General features: G+C 35.9%; 1 protein-coding gene across 4 annotated transcripts in view; it reads left to right on the top strand.

The window, feature by feature from the left end:
- The window catches only part of MINDY3 (MINDY lysine 48 deubiquitinase 3), a 55,107-nt gene that overhangs the window by 9,282 nt on the left and 17,884 nt on the right, over positions 1-27,941 (top strand). Inside the window, exons 3-10 of one of the 4 annotated variants that reach the window (XM_080338535.1) lie at positions 433-490; positions 948-1,118; positions 4,843-4,894; positions 6,761-6,875; positions 7,287-7,360; positions 7,814-7,893; positions 14,003-14,073; positions 15,210-15,290. In XM_080338535.1, coding sequence (XP_080194661.1) covers positions 433-490; positions 948-1,118; positions 4,843-4,894; positions 6,761-6,875; positions 7,287-7,360; positions 7,814-7,893; positions 14,003-14,073; positions 15,210-15,290 — 702 coding nt within the window. Of the gene's footprint in view, positions 1-432; positions 491-914; positions 1,119-4,842; positions 4,895-6,760; positions 6,876-7,286; positions 7,361-7,813; positions 7,894-14,002; positions 14,074-15,209; positions 15,291-27,941 lie in introns of those variants that run through there. The other 3 variants (XM_080338534.1, XM_080338536.1, XM_080338537.1) reach the window with 3 other exon arrangements.

Here is a 27,941-nt window from a genome sequence, read left to right as displayed (position 1 = left end):
CTGATCTGTGAATTATGACATGTATTGGGACTTCGAGTTGTTAAATGAGATGAGCTTTTTAACTACTAAAGGGGTTTGTCTGAGTGACTCGAGTTGCCTGGTACTACTCATCAGTATTACTGCAAAATATTTGTGGCTCCTACTGCAGTGCTGTGAGTCTGGAGATGTTCATATAAATATGCACTGTGAGTATTTGAAGGGTACTTGAGGTTCAAACTCAATAATGTTGAATGTAGGTATGAGGCCACCTTTGTAGTTAGTTTGAATGGGAAAAATCAGTAAAGATTGTAGGCTCAGGATCTCTCACAGAACAATGAGCAGCTTGAAACTCTTCTAATAATGTGCAAAAATGCTTTGGTATAGAGCTTGTGACATAATGTAAAAGTTGGTGTTGTCTTGTATTTTAATATTATTTTTGCTTTGATAACAAAGGCATTCCTTTTGAAGAGGCTTTTTACCAGTGAAAGTTCTACTTGGAGAGATTGTCCAGGTACTGAGACCTCTTTTTCTTCTCTTTATTTTTTTCTGCTTTAATTATTTGTAAAGCATATCCTAGTATCTGAATATTTTACACTTCCTTTTTGTTTAAGTGTGCTCCTGTGCCATTTTATCAGACCTGTAGTATGTGCACTATTTGCCTCAAAACTCTCATTTGTGAAGTCTTTGCCTGTCTGTAGTATTTCTGTATTTTAGAAATATTTGATTGAAATCTATTATTAGGAAAGAGAATGGATTAGAAATCAGATTAAACCACATTTTTCTAAAGATAGCTTTATAATTTTTTGGTCCAGTATAGTGAAATAGCAATTAACATTAATAATTAATAAGATAAAAGTAATAAACTCAATTATTTAGATGACATTAAGGTACAAAAAAGATACCAGTAACTTGTATAAGATACTGATTAGCAGCAGTCAAACTCATCTAGGTTTCTGATCTTTCAGAAGAGGAGCAGAAGAACCTTCTCTGTCATACATTATGTGATATTTTGGAAATGGCTTGCTCTGATAATTCTGAATCGTACTCTCTGGCAATGTGGATAAGAGGAAAAACAACTGAAGAAACTGCTAGTATTTCTGAAAGTCCTGCAGAATCTAGTCGGCAAGAGGAACAAACTTGTAAGATATATTTCTATACTAAATTACCCATTGCTTAGTGAAGTATTACATTGTTTTTCAGGGGCCACTGCTTTTAATTATGATACTGATGGGATTTTTGCCTTTGTGATTCCGTTAGTAATAGATGAATTTTTGTCTGTGATAATTAGAGGCATTGTTCTTTTTTTCTAGAAAGGAATGTGCTGTCTCTGGAATTTCTCTTGAATTTGGGCAATTCTCTTAATATTTTCAGTTTAATTTTGAAATTTATTGGGACCTCACACGTCTTTAACTTGGAAAAGTCTACATGCTTCCTAACATTGGATGAATATTTTGACATATCACTCATTGCTTTATTTCAGAAGAGTTTTTGTAGGAAATTCTGCAAAGTTTTATCTGTTCTAAAATATTCTGGATCCCATTATGGATAAGTAGCCTTTTTCCCTTTGTTTGATTCTGTGTAGTACCAAAACAGTTTAGTCAAATCACCTTCTAGCAGATAAACAGAATTTTTTTGTAGGTTAGAATTTTTCACTTACCTGCTTTTTGCAGAAGTCTTGATTACTTCATTAGTTACTGACATCAAGGATCTGATGATCATCATCTATTGCACTAAGATATGGCATCTGGTCATATCTAACTGCTGAGGAGCCAGCGACATGGAAAACTTATTATGCACATGTGATCACTGAGATGTTTATTTATTAGTCTTTTAATAGGAGATATCTAACGTGTTAAGAGATAAGCTGCTTTTTCTTTTGAGTTTTTGTTCCAATGTGTTTATTAAGAAGTATGAAGAACTCTTCACATGAAAACATGCTTGTAAAGGTGCCTTCTGTTGATGGAACTGATGTGTTATTTGGCAGTTTGTGGCACAACTACGAATTAGGAATTGTGCAAGTAGATTTATACATGCACAGTTAGCTATAGCAATTGGTAGTGCTGGAGTTCTTTATGTTACAAGTCATCTTTATCTGCTTTGATCAAGTGCTCCATGTGCTTTAGAAGGCTCAAATGGTAATAATTTTAATGTTACTTATTTGAAAAAACAAAAGGTCACCACATAAGTGTTTGAAAGTGAGCAAGTTTTTTTTTTATTAAGAAAAAGTATTATACAGAAACTTGTATCTACAAGTTTTCTACTAAAAAAAAAATCTTCCTTTGCAAGTTAATAGTAAGACAGTTGTAAGTCTGAAACTCCTAATTCCTGTGAATTTTCCAGTTGTCTCTGAAGCTCTTGCTCGTATGATAAAGTTTCATTTGAAGAAAAAGTGAAGCAGAGCCTAGTTATCAACAGACTTTTACTGTCCTTTTTGTTAATATATTGCTCATTCTATAGAACTCTTCACTGCAGCAAATGTTCAGCAGAAAGTCTTTTTAAACACACACTTGATTAGTAATTACTCTCAACACTGACACTTGATAAACTAATCCATTCTACTACATATCTACATTTTTCCTATTTCTGTACAAGTCTACAAGTTCTGCCTGACTTGTCCCTAATACCATGGAATGTGCTTAGGAAGAGCTGGATGCATTTACCATGAAGAATCTGCTTTTGTCATAAGCAACGTTAATCTCTTTCATTGTCCATATTCTATGTTCCATACTAGATAGTGGATGTACCTCTTGTATATCCTCTACAGTTCAAACAGTATTTTATCTTGTGTGTATAATGCAATACACTTCCTGATTCAAGATATATTTGTTAGAGATTTTTTTTTTGTCCTGCTATTTAACTATAAACCAGCTCCTTGGCTGGTTAGGCTTGGGACAAAGATGTGGAGAATAAGGTATTGTTAATAATGCAGAGTTCTGCTATTGCTAATGCAAAGGAATACATTTATTTCTTGCTTGGTTGCTGTGATCAATAAAAACAGAAACAGGCATTGTCATAGTTGCTAGGTCCTAAGAGAGGAGTTATGTGTGTGAGGGAGTATTAAAGCTACAGTTCCACGTGGCAGGCTACTGCTATTTGGGAATTGCATATGGGAATATATTTATAATAAAACCATGAAATATGATTAGGCACAGCATGATCTAGTATTGTTTTAAAGAGTTTTTATACAATTGTATTTCTCATACAGCTCATGTTCTATTGCTATTCTTTCTTTTCCTCTCTATTAAGCACTGTCTTTATTTAGCCCTGTTTGGATTGTGCGGAGATACACTTCTCTTTCAGATTTCTACTTCTTTCCCTTTGTTTCAAATAGTTCTCTTGCCATTTTACTCTGTTTTGTAGTAACAGAGTGAAACTGTAATCCTGCTGTGTGAACAAAAGGTGGATTTGAACACACTTACTGAATGCAATAGCATTTTTCATCTGCTTTTGTTGTGTATACCAGTGACTTGTTGTTGGCCATGCATTGGCTGTAGTAGTGCAAGTTCCCAGGTTCAAAGATTGCTTTATATGATTTAGTCCCTCTAACTTTCTGCTTACAAAATCCTATGTTCTTAGAGCAGGATTAGTTTCCATAGCATTTTCTGCAATTTAGTTTCAAGGTTGCATATTTAAAAAAAAAAAATCTTAAAAATACATTTTACTAAGTCTAGTTTTGCTCTTGGTAACCTAATTTTAGCAATTCCATTAGTTTTTCAGAAGGCAGAAACTAGCACTCTGAAGGCAACTGCTGCCTTATTTCTGAAGTAGAAAATAAAAGTATTCTGTCACTGCAGAATACGTTGTATTTGCATGTTGGCAAATCAAGTGCTTCTTTCAAAATGCAGTTGAAAAGTGCATAGAAAGCCCTTTCTGGAATTCCTGTGAGAAGCATTGACAAGTAGTCTTAGCCCTAATGGCTTCAGGTCTTTAACGACTTGTATGCAGTCAAATTCAGTAGCTAGGTGATCAGACATTATTTAAATATCCAGCATTAAGTGGCCTTTATCAGAAAGCAGATCTATCTGTTTTGTGTATTATTCTACTGGCAGAAAGATAAAGTCCTTATGGACATAGAGGGCATTAAAGACTGCTGCACTCTTATTTGAATGCCTGTAGAATTTGATAATTACACAGTGGTGAGTGTAACTTCCTGTTGGTAGAAGAAAATTTGATTTAGAAAGTTCATTTTATCTCCTTGATTCGGAAATGTTGTGAGGGAAACAAAGGTATAAAGCCTGTGTTGAACTTGGGAAGACACTAATGCTGTATTTTTTTTCTTTTTTGGACATGAAACTTATTTAAAAGGCTTTTTGTCCATTATTAAAAGAAAACACTGTGTAGAATAATTCTACTAACTTGTTTGTAATAAGTCAGCACAAAAAGGGGGAAAAATCCCTAGAATTTCAGTAACAGAAATGTATATTTGAATAAAAAATACAGCTTACCTACATTGATAAAATGATCCAAATAATCATGCTTGCTTTTCTAGGAAATAGTATTTCTTGTTGACCTGCAAAACTATATCTATAGTATGCATATGCTTGATGACTTTGTGACAGCCACTTTTTTTGTACAAAATCAACAGCTTAGTATTTGGCAAATATTTTCAAGTCTACGCACTTGAGTGGCTTTGTGCTTTTAATAATTTGATTAGTCAAAATAGAAATGTTCTCACTAATTTGTATGGTGGAATGTTAATGTTGCATTAAATTACTTTATACTAATCAGTTAAAAAAATTAAATGTCAAGGGAGGATTAAAAATCGAGAATCTAATTAAAGCTTGAAAGTATAGTAGCTTGCTGTGTGTATCTTGTGTCATTTTTTTGCTATGTGTAGTGCTGAAAAGTGTCTCTTGTGTATAGCTGCCTTGGCTGTCGAAGAGCTTGGCTTTGAGCGATTTCATGCATTAATTCAGTAAGTAATATGTTGGAACATTTAAAATACAATATTTTGAAGTTACGCTAACATCCACAGCCCTGAAAGGAGGGGGTGTGTTGGGGAGCTTTTTATGTGTTACACGTCAGGTTAAACTTTAATTTCAAGTTTTGGTTTGGGGGTTTTGGTGGTTTTCCTATGCATTTTGCCATTTAAAATGGAATATTATTTTGAGCATAAGTATTAGGCTTTAAAATAAACTGGAGCAATGTAATGTGCAAAAGTGGCTAAATAACTTGTGCATTTCAAGTACATGAGCACAGCTAATTAAGAGGTACATTTAAGATAAAGATGTTAATCCTCAATTTTTTATGCACAGTCTTCACAGGTGATTCTATCTGAAATACTTGTACTATATATGCTGGAAAAAAAAAAAGTCAGCTAGTATTTTTCTTTATTTGAGATAGCGTAAGAAACATTTATAAAAATGTGTCAGATACAAGAATGAATTTTTGGTTCATACTTTAAACACTATTTTCTTTTTGTGGTGTAAATACAGAGCTTACAGTTCGAGTGAGTTTATCTTTAAAGGTAACAGCCTTTTATTTGCACAGTGAACAGTTGTAACCATTATGCAAATAAATCCCCAAAGAGGAAATAAAAAGCAACAGAATTCAAAAAAACTTGAGGTGGAAAATGTTACTAATTAGAACTGAAATAATTGCTTCTTATTCTATCAGTAGTAGTTACAGTTTGTTCTTTAAACCCATTGTCATATGAGGAAAGAAGAAAGAGGTTTTTGTAACTTTACCTCACCCCCTTGATCTTAGGACTTGTGGTACCCACTTCAGCTGTTTTTCAGTCTTTTCTCAATGAGAATGAACGCTCTGGCATACACCTTCAGAGCAAGCTGAGTGATGGAGTTCAGAACTGACTTTGCCTCCTATGCCTTGTATACCCCACTGATAATGTAGTTTAAAAATCTCAAGTGTTGGTGAGAGTAAACCCATCAATGGATATATTTTTGCAGATGTTTGTTTCTTTTTTAAACAAGACTTACTGAAAGTGTCCAAGGAATCAAAAAGTAAATAATATACCTGAATTTGTGTAAGATAAGCAGAGAGTGTGATCTAGTTTGTATTACTCAATAAGAACTAATGTTTGTGTTCTGAAAAGCAGTATTTAGCTCTAAATATCCCAAGAAATAGAAAGTGGAATCACTGGAATCATGATGAATCTCTTTCTTTCCTCTGTTTTTATTTTACTTTTTTTCTTTCTGATGTATGATCACCTGGTCTTACTGTATCATCCAGACAGCAACCCTATTGTACAACCAGTTAGTTTCCCAAATGTTAATGTACCAGTCATGGTTTTAAACATTTTGTGTTTTGCTGGAGTCTAACAAAAGCAAATAGTCATGGGAAAAGTAGCAATTACTCTGAAGGCCTGAAAAATAGTCTTACCTGCTTAAGTGGAAGTTTTTCTCCACTATTTATGGACTGAATGTCTTTTAGAACATACAGTACATAATGCAAACATATTGGTGACATACAGTCTATTCCCCATTTCAGTAACTGTTCTATAGAATTACTGGTTCAAGCCACTTGACTCTTTCACAACTGTATGTAACTTTGTAGTTAGTGTTTGCATATAGAAACTATGTTCATTTTTGTACGTTGCCCACAATTATATATCTTCTGATGGGTAAATACTAATGACTCTGTGGCAGTTATAGTAACTCCAGAAGAGCTGCTGTGTCATTCTATATATAACACTTGTTTTACTCTGCTTTTTACTTGGACATTTTCATGTCACGTGTTAATAATTCTTGGTTTTGCTTTGTGACACTATTCGAATGTTTTATCTAAATACATTTTCCTATTCTGTTGGGTTTTTTGTCTTTAGCAAACGAGCATTCAAAAGCTTCCCTGAGCTAAAGGCTGCAGTTTGGGATCAATATTCAGTGTGGACAAACAGATTTGGAGTATTGCTCTTTCTGTATTCTGTAATACTGACAAAGGTTTGTGGATTGTTTGATATTTTATGTATGTGTGTTTGGTTTGTTTCTTTGTTAAGAGAAAGTTTGATCCTGTAACCCTTTTTTCTGTAAAAGGTGAACACTGAACTCAGCCAATAAAATAAGTCAAATCTAGATAAGTGAATGGATTGGTATCTTCATTCATGTTGCAGTACATTTCCAGCATAAAAACTTGAAATGCTCAGTCTTTTTTTGTTATCTGGGCGATTGTCAGGTTTTGGAAACATCCTCCCTTCTATATTCCTACCATCTCTTATCAAGAGAAACAATTGTGTTTAGGTATCAATTCATGTAAGAACACCAGCCTCCTATGTTTTGCTATTGCATTCTGTTGTTGTAAGTGTTGCAATTCATTCCTTAAAAGAGCAAAAGTATTTGTAATTTTTTCTGCAGGGTATTGAAAACATAAAAAATGAAATTGAAGATGCGACTGAGCCATTGATAGATCCTGTTTATGGTCATGGAAGGTAAGCTGCAAAATATGGTTGCTACCACTTAGATGAGTGGGCTACTCTTTAATGTTTCTGTAAATGATCATTCTTTTAGGAAATTATTGACATTACGACAAAGATTCAATTATAACTTTATAATAGCTAAAACTGACACTTAATATAGCATGCCTTTTTCACTGCTTACTCCATTTAATGCACCAGTTATGAGGAAATGCTTCTGTTATTGCTGAATTTTTAGAGGAATAGTTCTCAAATTCAGGACTACATATATCAAGTTGTTGGTGGAAAAAATGGAGATCATATTAGCATTGCTGAATTACAAATACACGCTAATTAAAGGAATATAGTTAGAGAATGTCTGCATAGCTGTCTGGGTAATACAATACTTTTTAATTTGGTAGAGATAACCACTTTTTCAGAAATAAATTGTATATCCCTTTTAATAGGCTCTTTCTTTCTGTTATATAGCCAAAGTTTGATTAACCTCCTGTTGACGGGGCATGCTGTTTCTAATGTGTGGGATGGAGACAGAGAATGTTCAGGAATGAGTAAGTTGATTCCAGTTTATGCTTGTTCTTAATTTTTACATTCTATGAGATGCTGATGTATAGGTTTGGAGTATGCTCTGTTTCTGTTTTCAAAGTCTCCTAGTTCAGTGTCCTTTGATTTAAGCAGACTTCAAATGGAAATAAAACATACTTACACTGAATCTTTGATCAGTGAATGCAGGATTGTCAGCTACAAGTTGAAATGATAAGGTACCTGATGGCCTGGATGATGGAAGGTAAGGCAGCCTCTGCAAGTTAGGAAACTTGGTCAATACACTGGAGACAGGGCACAATTCAGAACAGCCACATTGTGTTAGAGAAGCGGACGGAAGGGAACCCAACTAAATTGAGCATCCTGCATCTGGAATGAAAGTCCTGCATCTGGGATGGAAGAAGCCTGTGCAACAACACAGGGCAGCAGTGGCTGGCTGAGAAGCAGCTTTGTAGAAAAGGACCCGAGGTTGCTGTGGGCAGTGGGTTGCACGTGAGTTATCAGCGTGCCGTTCTGGCAAAGAAGGCCAGCTGCGTCATGGGCTACGTTGGGAGGAGGGCAGCCAGCAGGTGGCTGGAAGTGGTGGTTCTTTCCCTCTATCTGGCTCTTGTGAAACCACATCTCTAGTGCCGTGTTCAGTTTTGGGCTCCGCAGCACAAAAAATACATTGACATAGTGGAGCAAGTCCAATGGAAGGCCACCGAGGTGATTAGGGGCCTTTTGTGTTTATTGCATTTCATCTTACAGAGAAGATGATCTAAAAGCAGGAACGCTTTGAATTCTGAAAGTGTTCATATCTTCTCTTCCACTGCTATGAAGTCCATCTCAGGTTCATCAGCATGCTTTTTACCAGGATTTTCCATCATCTAAGTCATCACTAAAAATACTGACTTGAACTGAGGTTCAAGACAAATCCGTGCAAGACCTGAATTGAAATGCTCTGGTTTGATAATGAATGAATGGTACAATCTCCTTTGAAACATTTTAGACTTCCACCCAATTATGACTCCATACAGGCTGTACTTTAGCATCAGACTTCTCGGAATGTCTTTTAGATATTATATGTAACTCTTCTCATCCCTGTTTGATAGACTTCTTAGACTTCTTATACAGGGTTTTTAGATTGGATTATTGCAGTGTAGTATTGATGAGCCTGTACTGGCTGCCTTTTTTCTTTTTTTGGTCCTCCCTAGTGCATGCAAATTGATTACTAATTCATTTCAAGACCCTTTGGAAATTAAAATCATCCTTTCTCCTCGGTTTTTTCCACTAGGCTTTTTTGTTGTTTTTTGTAGGGTAGGTTCCCTGTTTTATCTTTTCTGGTCTTCTGACACCTCCTTTATCTTTGATATGTAATGTAATCATCAGTGGTTCAGAGACTTATTTCGTCTAGTTATTTAAGTGTTATATAGTGAATTTCATTAGAATCGTAGAATAGTTGGAAGGGACTTTCAAAGCTCATCTAGTCCAACCTCCTGCAATGAGCAGGGACATCTTCAACCAGATCAGGTTGCTCATAGCCCCATCCAGCCCAGCCTTGGTATCTACCACCTCTCTGGGCAACCTGGGCCAGTGTTTTACCACCCTCATTGTAAAAAATTTCTTCCTCATGTCTGGCCTGAATCTCCTCTCTTTTAGTTTAAAACCATTACCCCTTGTGCTGTTGCAACAGGCCCTGCTAAATAGTCTGTCCCCATCCTTCTTATAGGCGCCTTTTAAGTACTGAAAGGCTGCATAGGATCTGCAAGCTTAAACATGTCTGTCTTATTTACAGTTATTTTAGCCAATTTTGTTCTTTTTTCACAGCTGGCACCACTGTCTCATTATTAGTCTTCTTGAGTATACAACATCATTTACCTTTCTGTGAATTAAAGCAAAGATGGCTTTGAATACTTGCATTTTCTTTGTATCATTTTCTTTTATGTTATCAGTTAATTCCTGCCCTGATTCATGCTGCATGTATAGAACATCATTGTCATTTATCCCCCCATCTAACTGAAATTTATTGGGTTTTTGTTGGATTTATCTGTATGTTCTCTTGAGCATTTTTAATTTTCTCTTGAAAATTTAATTTTGATTTATCAACCTGAATTATTAGATAATGATCAGTCTGAATTGTTCTTGCAACTTTCCTTTACATTGAGATAATTTGATGTTCTGCAATTTAATGTATCTTTTTTTGAAATCTCACAGTTCATTCCCATTCAGGTTATCTTTCTGGTAGACCTTATTCATTAGTTATTGAAGCTGGATTTTTTTCTTGTTTCTGGGAATACCAAACTCTCTTTTCACACAGTAATATTCCACATTTTGGTTCTCAGTCTATCTGCCCTAAAAGTCGTTAACCAGGACTCCCATAGAAACATCTGTCTCTCTTTGGGGGGAGAAGAAGAGCACAAAATAATCTTTAGTATATCTTAAGAATTTGGTATTATGTGTCCTGTTATTTTTTTACCAGTTGAGTAATTGAACTTACCTGCTGTTGAGAGCCCTCCATTTTCTTCAATTTTATTTTGTCCTTCAATCATTTCTCCCATATCTGGCTCACTTTTCCTCTAGTCTTCAGCTTCCTTTCTGCCAATGCTATGAGTTTCTTATGCAGAAGGGTTGCAAGTGTCAAAATAGAAACAACTGAAGGTTTTTGCTGACTGTTTTCTGAAGTGGGCTTCATGTATGTTTTTTTGGAACAGGCTGCTCAGGGAAGTGGTGGAGTCACATTCCTGGAGGTGTTTAAAAGGCATTTAAATGAGGTTCTTAGGGACATGGTTTAGTGCCAGAGTTAGATTATGGTTAGACTTGATGATCCTGAGGGTCTTTTCCAACCAAAATGATTCTAAGATTCCGTGATTCTGGTTTGATTACTGGTCACTTGTCTTAAATTCCTCTGTTCAAGCAACTACAAGTTGGTAGGTTTGACATCAGAGATGATTGCCAGTGCTGCTTGGTTTTTCCATGCGTAAACATAATGGAAAGAGATTTTGGGTACTTCTTTGATTAGGTGTAATCAGTAGGTGAACTTCTGAAAGGGAAGGGCAGGAGAGGTGTCCCTGGGCATGAGGGAAAGGTGGTGCTGAAGAACTGCAGAAAGCACTGGATGTGATGTGAATCATGGCATATTTGCAGGGACAGCAATGAAGCAATAGTGAGAAGATTCAGTCTCAAGGCAGGAGCAGGAAAAATGCTAGATAGGTGATGCTGTTATCATAACTAAACACATTTACTAAACTGAATTTTCAGAATGGCACTCACTTTTTTTTCAGAAGTTGTGTAAGGCCACTTTACCTCTTGCTCAACTGTTTAGCCACGCAATTTTAATTAATAAATAAATCTTTAAAATTATTTTATAGCCATTTTAATGTGAATGTCGGTAATTTTATCAGTGACAAGAACATACCAAATTACAAACTTGAGGAATTACCAGGTAATTTGCAGATTATACACAGAGCTCCGACTCTCACGGTATTGTGTATTTTCCAAATAGGTCAGGAGTTACTAACTGGAATTGCTCTTGGCCACCACTGGTACAAATATGAATGAAATGATCCCTCTTCTTCAACTATCTACATATCCCCCTTTAAACCTTTCTTCTTACTCTAATATCTTCTCTTGCCACAGTTATTCATGGTAGGACGATATGGGGAGGTAGATATTTTTTCTCCTTTATAAAAGACTGTCATTCTTAGGTGAAGTGTAGCAATTTAGTATGAATACAAAAAATGCTGTAGTTGCTTTTTCTTAGTGCCAAGACTTTGTGATGTTTCATGTTGTCACTAGGTGGTGGTATTTGGATACAGTTGGTAACCATGTTGTTACATTTTAAAACCATCATTAGTTTGGGCCTGACTGGTTTTTAAAGGCTGGTTTTCTTCCTTTTTAGACATTTGAGTACTTTGCAAAAATACTTTTTTTAAAAAAAAAAAAAAGAAAGGAGAAACTTTCTGACAAGAGACATACATATTCGTTTTCTTAGATGGTCTTTGGTGTTACTAGATCTCTTCCAGAGGTGTTTTTTCTTTCTGTGGGGTGAGGATGTTCACAGGGATGAACTGTGGTTTAGGGCAGCTAGTCTCCCTTTGTTTCCTTATAAGTCATCTGAGGGTGATTTTTGCTTTTGCGTCTGTCTTCTCTGTTGGCTAATTCTGAAGGAGACATGGGCAGACCAGTGACTACAGGCTGAAGTTGGTCTAATAGGTTTCAGATGTATGCTCTCTGTAGCTTGACTACTGGCTAGTCAGGACATTCAGACTCTACATCTGCTGCTGTAGCCGAGACCCCATCTCTCTCTCTAGTTATTGGACAGAGTTCTCATCTAGTTGTCCGCTAGGGGAACAAAATACTTAAATAATCTGATTATTTTCTGAGTAGTAAATTTTATATGTGACTTTGCTGTTCTGTTCCAAGCATCAGGTCCTGAATATGAAGCCCTTGTTTAGCAGACTGAACTTTGCACTAATTTTTGTTAATGGTTAAGAAATACATGTGATGTGTTATAATTATTTCTTTAATGTACTATTGTTAATTTCTGCCATTCGTTTCCCTTCATTGCACATATAAATGAACAGTATCTTTCTGAATGAATGAAAAATATCTGTCTGAACAGTAACTATTCCCTAGCTTGAAGGATCCTTCACTATTTTTTTAACTGGGCTAGCTCTCTTGTCCTTGGCTCAAAGAAAGGATGAAGTGTCTCAGTGTACAGCAATTTACAGCAACACAGCTATAAGTCAGTGAGGTAATGGGGTTCTGCAAAGTATTATCTGTGCACCCCCAAATGTTTTAATTCCAAGCAAGTTTGAAGATAATCCTAATCCTTGAAAGCACAGCTTCAAGTCAAAGGAATAGTCACTGCAAATAAAGCCTTTAAATAGTTATAGCTGACAACTCCAAGGAAAGATTTGTACTTCTAGGCCACAAGGGCAGTGAACAAACTAGTGTTTGTAAGTTTCGGGGGTTTTGTTTTTTTGGAGTTGGGTAGTTTTTTGCTTAACAGTAGAGGATAAAGTTAATCTATTACTATAATAACTGTTCTACACTGTTGCAAAATTCAGTGAGGTGATCTTGAAGCTGGTGAAGGAAGCATGGCATACCATGTCTGCTGCTGGGAGTTACAGTGAAATGCAGAGCTGATCTCTGGAAGTCCAGAAATCTTTTAAATTTTGAACAGTTTCTTTTATTTGCTATGGTTCTGAGGTCCATGACTGATCAATGTTAAAAAATATAGTTGAGAGTTAGTGTTTTAGAAGGGACTTTCAAATACAAAAGTGAAAGTTCTCTGAAAAAAGGAGATAGAGGTCTTGTTAAATTGACTGAGGTAGATGTTCCCATGTGTATTTGCAGGATCAGGTATGTTCTGCTCTTTGTTTAGACAATGTTTAGGGATTCAGTAGAGCTGTTTTGAGTGGATAGTACTTGCACTGTTCAGATGATGTATAAGCCCAGAGGTGCTTCGAATACTTATGATTATAACTAGTTTCTAAGCTTGAATTTTGAAGTACTTTCTCGTTCTTAATTAGAGTGCCTCAAATAAGGCTCTGTAAGTGTTTTTCCAATCTGTTGTATGTAAGTATTTCAGCTGTTTTTGACAGCTGTGTGTTTGAGAGCTGCATGATACATTAAGTTGGTACAGAAAATCAAATTGAGTTAATACTTTCTTTCCTACTGACAAAAATGTTATTTGCAAAATGATGTTTTATTATTCAGAATGTCAAATGATTAAGATAAATATAGCAAGGGAAGTCTTAAAAATTAAAAAGGGAAGGAAAGAAAAATACATACATGCATATATACTTTTTTTTCCCCTTCAAGATAGCTGTTTTTCTTAAATTTTTCTGAGAATAATTTTAGTGTAAATCACAATTACTTCATGTACTAATAAACCCAAAAACTTTTGAAGCCATGCCTTTGGGTCTTCTTATTTTATAGAGGAGGAAATTATTAAACCTTTGTAGTTTTCTGACTATAACTTGATGATTTACCGTTGTTGCTGAAACTGCATGACTTCTAAAATTGTTGTTACTTGACCAATTTTCAAATTAAGAAAAAATGACTTAAAAGAGGGTTTGCAGTTTGTTTTGGGTTGGTTTTGTTTTAATAATTTTTGTGGTTTGTTTTGCACAGAACTTCTTGGTATACATAAGCAGGCAACAGTAGGCTTTTTGACATTGATGGAATCCCTGAGATATTGTAAGGTAAGCCGATTTCTGCATCATTTAAAATGCTTCTTTCATTAAGATGTTGTGGGCGTCTTTAACAGTGTTACTAAAAGCTACACTGTGTACAGTTGGAGATGTTAAAGAACTTCCAAAGTTTGTTCAACTTCAAATTAAAACTGTGAATAATAATATTTTAGAACAGGTATATAACAAGATTGTTAAATGCATCTTATTGAGTAAATGTTGTTTGATGATATTTGAATAAGAACTTTGTTGTACCAATGTAATATAGCTAGTTAGAAGCCTATGTTTTTACTAAAATAAAGCATATTGCAAGTTATGTGGATAGTTATGAAACTGTGAAGTCCCAAAGTGGCTTGTGAACACTGCGTGGGGTATTTTATGCTATCACTGCTTTCCATTTAAAATAAATAGCCATAAGTACAAATGGTAAAACTACTATTAAGTAAATGTGTTCTGAATATAGTATATTCAAGACTTAAAAGTTACTTTATGTATTCGTCTGTGAACATCTGTGACTGAAGTGCAACCTAGTCCATATAGTTGTGACACAGAATTTCTGGATTTAAGGTTTTTATTTGAGAAATTTTGTGCTTTACAAACACTACTTTTGAAACAGCGTTAATACTCTTAATTTCAAAAGGCTTTTGGCTGTTCTTTGCTTCCTTTTCAATCAAGAGGATAATGCAGTTAGCAGAGCACTGGTGTATTGACTGTAACTAACTGTGCCTTCATTTATTAAATAAATGTCGATTCCAAATGGATTCATCCAAAACCAGCTAATAAATCCGGTGGACTTCTACCTCATTTAGCATCTGATTATAGTATTGTTAAGGACAGGAGTACTTACTCATGCAGAGTTTGAAGCGTGTCTTCAAGGTTGGGATAAGGCATGCTGTTGTTATAACTTTCTCACTGATGTCTCATTTCAGTTAATTATCATAAGCTATGTTGTTTTCCAAGTGAAACAGGAATCAGTGATCAAAATCAGAATCTCAGTATTTCACACTATATTGTCACTTTATTGGACATTTTATATCAGTTTTCAGAGCAGTTGGGACTTCGCTAACTGAATTGTCGTTAACTTGATCAGTAGCTAGATGAGTTTCCTGGATTTGCTTTATGTTTCTTATTTTGTTGCAACTTTTTAGGTTGGCTCGTATTTGAAGTCTCCAAAATTTCCCATTTGGATACTTGGCAGTGAAACACACCTCACAGTCTTTTTTGCCAAGGTATGTTAGATGTGATTTTTGATAACCTCAGGCAGATAAACACCACATAAATTCAAAGTTCAGATCTTGCTACAATGTGAGTTTCATGTGGCTTTAATGTAAAAATGTGGTCACCAAAGCTTTAATTAAGCTTTCCCTTGAGGACAGAATTGTTCAAATGGTTTAACGATATCTCATAAATTTTAGTGAAGTCTTTTGTTCTATCTTAATTTATTGGGCTGGGGGAAGGGCATGCTTTAGAACACCATACCTGGGATAAATACTGTCTTCAATTTCTATAGTGCAAGAGAGATATTAAAAGAAAATAGTTGTGTGGATGCCTTTTAGTGACAGTAATTTCACAAATTTTAATCTAGATCAAAAATAGATATCAGGAGTGTTATGATAATTTCTTACATTTATTCTGTCAGTTATGTACTGTAATCTGTGGAGCATACTAAATGCTCTTGAGATGAGTTTTCTGAGGAAACAATTTCTATTTTAGTTGAAGACTGTAAATTGTATTCCTTACTTTTTTAATTTGTATAGAACATGTGTTTCTGATTAAAAGTATTAATTGAAACTTTAAATGGTACTTACTAGTGTATTTATTAGTATTTATTAGGAATGAACTTTCCTGTACTTAATATCTCAAAAATGAATGAGTATTGTGGGTACAAATATTGATAGTAAGTACGAGAATATATGACAAAGTTAAAGGCATAATTTCTTGAGTTGTTGGATTTCCTCAAAGAAAACTTTGACCTAAGCTTTAAAAAGAGGACACAACACCCATGAGATTTTTCTTGTAGAAAAAACAACGACAACAAAAACCACACAATACATTGGAAGCTTATGTGTAGCAGTATTGTTTACCTTTAAACTTAAATTTTAAATCTTTTAAATTAATTAGTCCGTGTTACACATTTTCTATTTTATTGCAGTTTCTGATGCAAATGCTATACTAGAGCTTCCCTGAATTCCTTGTGTCTGATAAATGCTCTTTCTTCCCTACTCCATGGTAGCAGAAGAATCCTTATCATCCTTTGAGGTTTATTTTCTGCCTTCCTCTCTCCCCAAACAGTCTTTCCTAGTAAAGTTGTTTTTTTATTTCAGTTTTGAAATTTTATCCACAATTTTTATACCGTTGAAGTCAGTACCGTGTTGTACAGGTAGCAGTCTGATGCAAATAGGCATAATTACTCCACTGTACAAGTCAAGTGTACCTGTCCAGAATGTTGTTATACCTTGTGATGTTTTGTGTCTGTGGTGACCATTTCAAGGTAGAAATCCATTTGTAATTCTCTTTCTTTTGAGAGGCTGAGGGCTGTTTGCTGGGTTTAAAGTAATTTGGCATCAACATCTGGTGCCTCCAATGCAGCTTGGTTCCTCTTTCTTCGCTGAGCTCCGCTTCAGTTGGGGAAGGTTTCAGCTTCTGATTAATATCTTAGATACTAAAAAGCAGGAAAAGGAAGCAACGGGCTTTTGGCAAAGAATTTCCCAGAATTTTTCTTATTAAAGAAGTGGGAGCTGAAGGTGTGTAAAACTTCCAAGAGTCCTTGAATATATAGTTTGCACATCTGACCTCGCCCTTTCTAAAGTGAGGGCTGGTGAGCATTTCAGGTAGAGCAGAGATGTCAGGTTCACTGGAAATAAGAATTTTGTCGGCAATCCATTAGTTTATCTGTTGAAGCTACTTGCCAAAAACTACAGGAAGAAACTTGAATTCATTGCCAGTGGTCAGTCAGCAAGTTGTTTAAGTGGTGTGTGTAGTTGTCTAGATGGGGCTTGATATTGAGAACATAACTTCAGCTTGATGGCGAGTTTGATTGCACGAGAAAGAAATCTTCAGAATGAAATGAGGAAAACGGAGTCTGGAGCCAAAAGCAGCGCAGATTAAGTTTGAAGAAAAATACAGTTCTTTCAAGCCGCACATGATTTACAGGAGCCTATACCTTATGTTTGAAAAGAAGAATATTAGGCAATTATTAGGCAATTAAGCAGAATAGCAGTCACTTTCGTCATTAGCTGAGTAATTTGGCCTAGAAACCTAGAAAAAAGCAGTTGTCTTAGAATACTGTCACTATGGACGAGCAGTGTGGGGAAATTAGGGAATGGGACATAGCTGTCTTGTGGACTTCTTTCGAGCATGGAGATTCAACAAGCAGAAGAGTTAACTTAAATTCTGCATCCCACCCCACTCAAAGAAAGTTGGCTGCTGTTCTCTACTGCTCAGGTACTTCCCTCAGATTTCTGCATTTGAGGTGGAGCACAGCAATAAACATTGTCCTCCCACCATCCACTTTGATTTTCTGTCTCAGAATATTTTGAATTAAATACTATAGACATCTATTGCTGTGTGCCAGAATATATTTACATTAAATGTGGACCATTCTGCTGGACTTGTGACTTTCAAAGACATGTTTTTCAGTCATACATTCTAAAATGCATAGATCTGTCCATAACTGCCATTCTAAAACTCTCTGCATTTTCAGTGGATTTTAATGAAAATGCAGCACAGCATCTTTGGGCTGAAGATCACACTTATAGCTTAAAGTGAAAATAAAAATAAATTAACTAAAGCATGTAATTGGGCTTAAGTTCTCTTGTAACTGAAATAGCCCTAAATGGTGACAGCTGAGTCAATTCCTAGTTTTAACAAAAGCCTACGAGTGGGTCAGCAGTTTCCCCTGTTACTAAAATAATAGAAATTTCATTCTATTTGCATGGTCTTCATCTCCACATCAGGATGGTCAAGACTCATTTGATATGTACAGAGATGTTATTAGCCTCATTTTACTACAAGAAATTGGAGGTAGAAAGAAACAACTTCAGAAATCTTTTTTTTCCTTAAAAGAGCAATTTTGATTGAAGAGATTATAAGTGTTTTTTCTTCCTGGGACTTAGCTGACCTGTCAGCAGCCGAACAATAGATATTATATATTAGATAATATATATAATATATAATATAATAATATAAATTAGATATTTTGGAGGCAACCATGCAGACACAACAAGTTGAAATGCAGTGTACAGTCTCCTGTGCACGAGAATACTCATCACAATGTTTTCATCCACTATCACGCACTTCAGTGGAAGTGTTCTTTCTAGACAAAGAAATAGAATCTGGAAGCATCTGAAATGAAGCTTCACCTCCGATCTTCCATGTTTTCATTTCTAAGATAGACTGTGTTGAGCAAAAATACTACAGTTTGTATGCACATGAGTATGTAATGAGTTGGAAATGACATGCAAACATTTCTGTTGCCTAAATAGTTCTTCAGAACTCTGACACGTATGCATATAATAATAGAGCTGAAAAAGTTGTGTAAATAGTTGGGAGGGGAGACAAATGTTAGCAGGGAACTTAATTAGTGCCAGCATATTTTTTTTGTTTCAATTACAATTGTGTGTATGTAAGGCCAGAAAGTTGCTTGGTGATCAGCAATCCAAATTTAACACTTACTGAAAAAATAAGGATGGCTATTACTTCTAGTGGTCATGGACTCTGCATTTGCAACAAGGTCTATTTTCCCTGGAAAAGTGACACTGAAATGCAAGCAGCCATCACTTCTGCCTCTCCCTGCTCTCCCTTTCAGTGAATAAGAAAACTTTCAAATGGCCTCAGGCCAACAAAAATAAACAAGAAAGTTTTCATCTGACACACTAAGTATCCCGCATGCTCTGTCAGATGGTGCTAAGGCAAATAGACAGTATTGTAAATGTCCTCTAAAAATCAACTTTAAAGTTACAGCCTTTATTTTATTGTAGGGAAAAAAGAGAATGAGAAGGGGGGTGGCTCTAAATTATTTCATGCAGGGATAAGGCTGTGATGGTCTGGATCAAATGCTGTATGGTCAGCTCTTGTTTCTTTTAGGATACTCGTAACGTAGGAAGTTATGACAACCTGAGACTATTCAAAACTTTTAGGAATGTCGGAGTGTGGTCAGACACTGTATAAAAGAATACCAACAGGTTGAAATGTTACGTGAAATATTACAAGAAAATGTTTCAGTGCAAACAATAAGATCAACAACAGCAGGTTAATAGCTGCTTTCTCAGTACTATCTGCTGACATGCAAACTCATATGGTATGGAAGTTTGAATTCAGATTCTTGGAAAGTGAAATGACAGCATAGAATGAGTGTATATCTGTTGACTTCAGGTGACTGAAGCTGCCCCTGGGGACACTTCGGTAAACTTTTCAGCTATTCCCTTAGTCTGTTCCCAGGTCTTGGAGCACACAGGCCACAGCAGAATGGGCTATCCATTTTCAGTTGCAGCATTGTAGCATTACTAGACTTGAAAAATCAGATAAGCAGAGGAAACTCCTTGCTGGGACATCTGAATAAGTAACAAATTATTGCTTTTCAAGGAAAGTGTGCCTGTTTTGCTGTGTTGGGACTGTACTTACGGTTTTGGGTTACGTTTTTTTGTTTTTCTAACTTTGATCACTGTAACGTGTTCTTCGTGTTCTCAGGGCCTTTCTTCAGCATCCTTGATAGTATTGTCTCTCAGAAGAAAGAACATTGGTTTCTCTCCCTAAACAATCTTTTTCATCAAAGTTAAACAGAGGGACACCTGAGCAACACTGACACTGCTATTTGAGATCCTGAATTTGGGTCAGTGGTGTTTACCAGAACAGGCCTAGGGGGAGTGTTACTGGGCATACCATTTAGTCTCAGAACATCAAGAGAAAATGTCAATGACCATCAAAGAAAATAAGATTTATATGCAAAAACTCAGCCAATACTAGTATGTGTTAACAGCTCTGGTCTCTGCAAAAGTAACCTGTGGATATCCAAATAAATTGTACCTACCCTTTAACTCAGGAACTCTTCTACTTTGGGAAGGTAGCAAAAAATATCTGCACCACCCTTCCTTTTGTTTTTTTGCTCCCATGACTGGTGAATGCAGGTAATCAAATTTTGAAAAAGTCTTCATCAGAGAAGGAATCAAAATCAGATTTTGAAGAATTCCACTTCAGGAAATAGTTACAGAGTGTGTGGTTTCAGAGTTTTATTTTCCATGAATAAATGCAGTTGGTTGTGGTTGGGACAGTCTGGATATCTGATAGAAAGAGTAGAGATTTGTGAGGCAACTGCAGCAGTAACTTCTGGGCGAAAGTAAGATTTAAGTTTTCTATGTGCTGATTAAGAGCAGGGAGACAAATGCTGCTCTGTTCTTGACAATAGCTCTGATTTGGCTGAATCAGCAGAGAATCTTCAAATATTTATATTAGCCGTTAATTTAAGAGTTCCTTTCTGCAGGAATAGACCCCTTTTAAACGTTTATGTTAGAGCAGGGTGTTTCCTGTGGGAATTATGGACCCTCAAAGACAACTGAAGTTACTCTGCTGGTTGGTGTAAGCATCACAGTGTAAATGCTATTGCTAAAGGAATTTAAGTTGTTCCGAATAATGCACCAGTTTATAACAGTTGTTTTGTCCATATAAGTTTCCTAGCAGAAAGGCCAACTTCGAGGTCTCAGAGTTGGCAGGGGGCACCTCAAAATAAAATACTTCCGTAAGGTATCCACCCTATTGTAGTTCTGCAAGATCACAGAGCACAACTGTGAAACGTTATTCTGCTCTTTGTGGGTCTACTCAAATTTTCCTTCAAGATGAATTTGTTCCTTCTACAGATATGTGTTTCTACGAATCGGCAATTCTGGGTGGTTTCTTTGTTTATTGTTTGGGAAGTTTTCGGGGGTAAACTTGTGGGTTTTTTCATTTATGTTAAGTGACTTTCACACCAGTATTTATCCAAGTAACTTCTAGATTTTGTCTAAACTTTTCATTGTAATAATATTGGAATGAGCAAGGAACAGTGATAGCTGCAAGGAAAAATCCCATCTCTCTGTCTCCTCTTAGTTTTTAATGGTTTGTACTTCAACTGTTCTAAAAGAATTGTTGAATAGTGGAGAAACTAAAGGTCCTTGGAGTGGCTATAGCAACTTTCTGCAGGACATGTTCCTTTCCATGTTTTGCACAAGGTTTGGGAAAGACGAAAAGGTGGTGAAGAAGCCAAATATGCCCTCTCCAGTCCAAGACATGAGGAACTAATTCTGATTTTGCCACCTCCCTGACATACTTTCAGGCCTACAAAGTGTCTTGGAGAACTCTGGACTTCCAAGAAGAGCAGAGATATGCAGAGGACCACAGAAGGGTTGAGTAGGAAGATGGAGGTGGACATGTCTGTGATGCGCAGGTGTGGCTGATCTGCAGAGCTAGAAGGTTAGGACCCATAGGTCATTGTGCCAGAAGAAATCCAGTAATAGATGTTACAGATGCCAAATTTTATTCAAATGCAGTAGACTGGAAACACTATGATTATAGCATACATTATTTTATCCTAAATCAAAGAAAATCAAGAGGCTGTACTGAAGCTTTCAGGATTTCAGTGGATCCTGACTTGGTTTTTCTAGTTTTAGGGTTGGTGATATGGGATCATCACTCCATCTTCCGAGGGTCAGGAAGGACTCGTTACTCAGGATTTTGGGGTCTTTGAGGTGTTTTTGGGAGGATGAAGTGTTATGAGTCCCTGCCACACATTTTTAAAGAGGCCGTGGAGATCGAGCTATAGAGAATTCATTTTTTCTAGGCAAGTACTGTAACTAAAAATGTGGAGCTAGGAAGATAAAGTCATAACCATGGAATCTAAGGCCACATGATTATTTTTCATCAAGAACAGAGTACAATAATATACCCATATATGTTGTGAAAATTGCATGTGGAAAGTATTAAAGAGCATTCTGGTGTTCTTCCAGTTCCTGAAGTTGGGTAATAAAGCTGATGTCTTTGAATACTGGAGAAGTGAATCTTTGGGCAGTGGTCAGCATTTTGGTAACTTGTGGCAAAAACTCCAAAGTGAGAACATGTAGGAATTAGGTCAAGGTCCTGTAATGCTTGTATTGCTCGTCAGAATTGCTGTGGATCCCGTACTAATGAGCAGCAATTGTGAGGACTTATCGCTTAGATCACAAAGAGATAACTCAGTCATGAGGTTTTGCATTATTTGTTCTAAGAGCTGAGACACAGAAATTGTAATGTGCAGGTCACTAAACTGAGAGATGTAAGAGTGTGAATTTTAATTTAATCAATTATTTGGGATTTCTTGTATTAGAAGAATTGCATTCACTGTGTTTACCATAATTCTCTGATTAATTTCAGCCATTTAATCATATCTGTATGTTCTCCAAAGTTTTAGAAAAATTCTACCATTTATCCCATTATATACAGCTTTCACAGTGATCATTTAAGGACATTGTTCATGGTTGCCTGATACAGACCATGAAATGTAATTGTATATAACCCTAAGCAAATAAGCAAATTACTTCCTTTTGGGAAGAGACTTCTCATCCATCTGTTTTCTTTCAGAGGGGGAGGTTCAGTTCTTATGTATGAAGTAGTTGAGAGTAGGGCTGCTTAGATGATATCACTTTTCATGTGTTTATGTTTGAGTTGTTCCAATTTTTGTGTCACTGAATTCTTTCTCCTGACATGTTACACATTTTGATACTGGTTTGTGCTGAGGCAGATGAAAGAATGACTTTGTACTGACTTCTCGCATGCTGTTTCCAAACCTGTTAATAGATGAAAACTTGTAAAATGGGGTGTGGGGCAGTTTCAGTAGGAACTTCTGATCCAGCAAAATTTAGATCTAAAGATTCAAAATAAAACACTCCCACTGCTAAGCCCTCAATGTAATATATTGTAGGAGCACTTCAGAATTGGAAAACTTACAAAGAAAATATGCTCAAGTAATGACCATGAATATCACACTAACCATTTTTTAGAAACATTGTATTGTTAATCATTGCATGTCTATTTTAGATACAATTACGAAAAGTGATTCTAGTAGTTATCTGTTTATTCAGGTTTCCAACTTCCTAGTTCCCTTGTAAGCAAATGCTCTGTTTACTTTCAGTTTGCTGAGTTTGCATTTCAGTTGGTTAAGAAACAAACTTTTGTCTGATTTGTGAATGTTATCAGTAGGCCCTGGGAATATACTTGAGACTAATCTGCAGTCATGTCCATGAAATTATATTTTTACTATAGCTTAAATGATAGTGGAATAGATTGTAGTGGTGAATGTGTAAAGCGCCTGCTGTGAAAACTGCACGAAGCAGCGTAAAAATGGTGGTTCGTTTACTGTCCATTTGTAGGCACAGCAGTCCTGAGCAGTATTTTTTCCTTTTCCTCATATTAGAATAAATGACTTTCATATGTAAACTGAAAGCAGGGACTGGAAGGTAATGGATTGGGTCCTGCCCCATAAGAGTACTTAGTAGCATCTAGAAGGATTTATAGCCTCCTGTTTCAGAAAGGAGGGTATGAGCAACATATAGTTTGTATGTATATTAGCCTATCCTATGGAAGGCTGATTTTTAAAGAAACACATTTTGTTTTTTTCTTCTTTCTTTTTGGTACTATATGTAGAGCGGCTTGCAAATAGTAATTGTGTCAAAGACACTGCTAAATGCAATTGTATAGTTTATAAGTCACTGTATCGAGTAAATTCTGAAAGTCAACATACAGCAGAGAAACGAAGGCGGAGAACATCATTGTGTCATTCTGTATCCCTTTTAGGTGTGAAACCAATGTTGGTTCCAGCTATATTTGATACAATAGCGAAGACATTGGGCCTGAGTCATCACATGACGGGTAGATATTTTGTTTTTCAAATTTGGAGAAATAGGCATCCCGGCTCGTTATTAAAATATGTTGAATAAATTGATAGAGTTTTTAATAGTATTGCAGTTTTTAAGTATCAGTTAAATTTATATTTAGAGAAGTGTTTTGTGTGAAAAATTGTTATTCCTAATTCCAAATCAAGTGAAAAACAAACTGCTGACGACTTTTTCCTCCATCATTTGCTTCTTCCACTAGTGAGGTGCCCCAGCCTTTCTAGGTACAATTGCTACTCAGTTCTGCCACAATTATCACTTTAGTTCTGTTTTCAGGTATATTAAATAGCGAAGTATTGTTTATGCTGTTGCTCAGATAGCAATAGGATACAGCCAGCCAGTGAGTACTGACCTGAAGTTTTCTTAAACACAACTTTTTTAATGTAACGCACTCTCATATGTTACATTACTTTTTTTTTTTCATTTTTTTCTGAGTCACAAGGCACGTTCACCTCACTCAATGCATTAACATTTACCGGTTGCCGTCTTGATTCTGCATTTGGCACATGCTATGTTGGCAGCTATTCCAGTCTGCTCATAATGCTCTGAACTGAGGTATTGTTTATATATATATGTCTTTGTGTAATTGATTTACAGACCCTTCCTTCTATTGGGTTATTGCTACTGAGTATTATACAGCACAACTTAGAATCCTTCTGGTGTCTGATGGCTTCCGAGTTGTGTATGTGTTCATGGTTAAAGGCTCACAGTAGATCTTGGCCTGAAAAATACAACTTTGCTTCAAAAACCCTTTTTTCATTTGGATGTTTATACCTTGGCTTTTTAGTGTTCAAAATGATTTTACACTTTAGCTTTCTCTGTGTATTTGGATATTTTTCAAATTTCCCCCAAATAATAAACCTATCCTTTTTATTTGAGCACTCTTGATAGTGGAACAGGTATTATTGCACCTTAATCAATTTGTAGTTCATTCAGTATTCATGACTAGATGGAGGGGACAGGCATAAACTTCTCCTTTATTCTCTTAAAGACCTTCTACAGTCTTAGCCCAAAAGCTTTGACTTCAGTAAATTTAGTGCACTTCCATTTCCTGCTGGTTTGCAAATCATTGAATAGTACGCAGACCATTAGGAAGAAAATACTAGCTTTCTTAATGGTTAATCTGGCATCAAGTGGAGAACAGAAAGAAGGGTGTGTGTTTCATGCAGCAGAATACTCCTTTCCAGAAAGTATGTAAATGCAGTGGTATGCTCTAGCGTTCACATCAGACTTTGGCGTGACTGTATGTATGAGAGAGATAAGGCAGAGGTAAAAGATGCTGTTCTAGTGATAAGATGCAGCCTCAGCACATGGAGGTGGAAAAAAGCTGAGTTTAGTTTCCATGCTTTTTCAACAAGTAAATATGCATGACTGTCAAAGTTGCTAAACCAACGCATGTCAGGAAATAAACCTTTTACAAGTGCAGTCACAAATACCCTTATCCTTATCCATTTCTAACCACTTTTTGAGAAGCATTAAAAAATGAGGTTTTCATGCCTGTGTTGTCTTCTTTCATGCTGATGGCAATTTTACTGTGTACATAATAATAATACAGAATAATGTTTTGCTAAGGCAGCTCTACTTCAGGTTATGTGAATGAATGAACTGAAAGTCTAAATGTGGAAGGAGAAAAAAAATACACAAAAGCCAGGGGGGCACGACTGTGTATGGTGGAGGAAGTTTTTAGGTCTTCCTAGCAGAGAAGAACACTTAGTGATATTAAGACATTACCATAATTTTCTGTCTTTATTTCTCCTCTCATTGACACCAGAAGTTACATTTGTTTAGCTATCTGAATAATATATTTGTTTTTTTTTCTAAAAGGGTAGTAACATGAGTTCAGTATAAGTGCACTTTTTCCAGTGTTACTTTGTTTTATGGAAGAAGGGCGTGAAATATATTAATATATTTTTGCATTTTAATTTGTATTATAGGGAGTCCAGTGTCATTTTGGTCTACCAATTGATCGTTTAGGGAATCTTTATGTGCATATAGATTTATACATGTACTTAAAAAAATAGCTTGTTTGTGTTACAGAGAGGTCCTAAAGTTTTCAATCCAAGACTTGAATGTGTTAAAGAGATTTCGATATGGAAATACTGAGACAGTGTGGATGTACAGAGACAAAAAGTTCAGTGACTGCCTATGCAGAGTTAAGAAAACTAATGTCATTAGAGTGATATGTGAGTTTGGCTTTACTGTATAAGACATCTTTAAGGAGAAAAATATCACAAGTTTTGTATTAAGTAAAGGAATAAGCATACTGGATTTTGTAGTTAATTGTGCTGTTCCGCTACTACTGGAATTAGCTACTTGAAGTACCAAATTCAAATATGAAAAAAGAGGAGATCCTGTTTTTATAATACATGAAAATGTGTAAAGTTTGGGAATTTTAGTATTTCCTCCATATGTGTATCAACCCGTGTGTATGAGGATTCCCTAAAATACAACTTAACAGTACAAAATAACAAGGGAATACATGTCATTATTAATATATTTTCTAAATTGCTTCATAGAACTCATGCATTTCACATGTGAAGCCATAAGATATCACTGTTAGAATCATGAATCAGGCTACTAATTGTCCTTTAGAAATATTTTTGTCATATTTGCGTTACAAAATAATTTGTCTGGTCCATTTTCAAAAATATCATTCTGGATTGAAGCAAACCAGAGGGTTTTCATCATCCCAAGAGAGAATTATGTGGTTTAAGTGGGAAACTGAACACTTGAAGCCTGATTTCAACATTAGCTGCAGCTTACAGTACTGTGAGAACTGCACTTAGGAAGATTTGAAGTTTTGCAGTACATCTTCACTGGCTTTTAACTCTGCTGGTAAATGTTCCTGTTGTACTTCTTCATTTCCCATCTCCTTATTGTAATTGCCAAAAAGACTTTCTCTGCAGACATTCAAAACCCTCCTGGACACATTCCTGTGTAACCTCGTCTACGTGTTCCTGCTCCGGCAGGGGGATTGGACTAGATGATCTTTCGAGGTCCCTTCCAATCCCAAACATACTGTGATTCTGTGATTAATACTCACCATGGGTTCTATAACAAATGCTGCATGTCTATAGGCTGAAATAGAGATAGAAATAGTATTTAATGCAAATATAAAATGTTTAAAGTAAAAAAAAAAAAAGTGTAGCATGATAATAGAAGCTACCATTCATCTTGAGTGAATTACATTTGGAAGTTTTTGGAAGTCATAAACCATGGAATTTGCCTGCTTCCAGTTTGGTTCCTCTCAGGAATAAAGTTTGGCTTTTGTATAGCACTGTATTCTGTCTTTTGGGGAGAGGGGGGAAATCTGAAGACGGCAGACAACGGGTAATTTGAAAAGCTGCCTTTTCAGATTAAATTTGTGGCTGGAGAATATGTAATTTAGTAATTAGATAAGAATTCCGGTAAACTCAAATTTGCTGACTCTTGGTCTGTAATTCCAGTAATGTATTTTTGTTTTCAAAACAAAGACTTCGTCCTGTGATGATGAGCAAACCAAGTTAGTAACTTTGAATAAAAAGATGACTGTATATCTAATCTTTATTGTTTTACAGTAATCTCTTGTCATCTGTCCTGCAAACCAGGGAACATGGTGAAGAAGCCCTTATGTTTTTTACATGTCAACAAGTGAATTGTTGCCTTCTTGTAACGTTTTGAACTAAACCACCACCATCTGTGGCAGTGTAACTGTTAAACACGTATTTGCTGCAGTTTGAGTTTCTCTTATTTTTGAAAAACTGCAATGCTGGCTTTTTTGTTGGCTGTCTCATTAAACCATCCTCTCCCACAGGAATGGAACAGATATTGTGGTTTCCATGACTTAGCTGGGTGCATGTTAAAAGCCCGGCTTTCCAGCTGGATAGGCTGACAGCCTGCTCGCTGTAGATTTCTGTTATTAATTCTTGCTCTTTGGTTTTGGTTTGTGTTTGCTTTTCCCCCACAGCGTCACCCAACCCTTGGATCAAGTAGGCTCTCTTCTGT

The sequence above is a fragment of the Nesoenas mayeri genome (assembly GCF_963082525.1).
Source record: "Nesoenas mayeri genome assembly, chromosome: 2".
In the NCBI taxonomy this organism is placed as follows: Eukaryota; Metazoa; Chordata; class Aves; order Columbiformes; family Columbidae; genus Nesoenas; species Nesoenas mayeri.
This window is presented reverse-complemented; position numbering and strand designations above follow the sequence as displayed.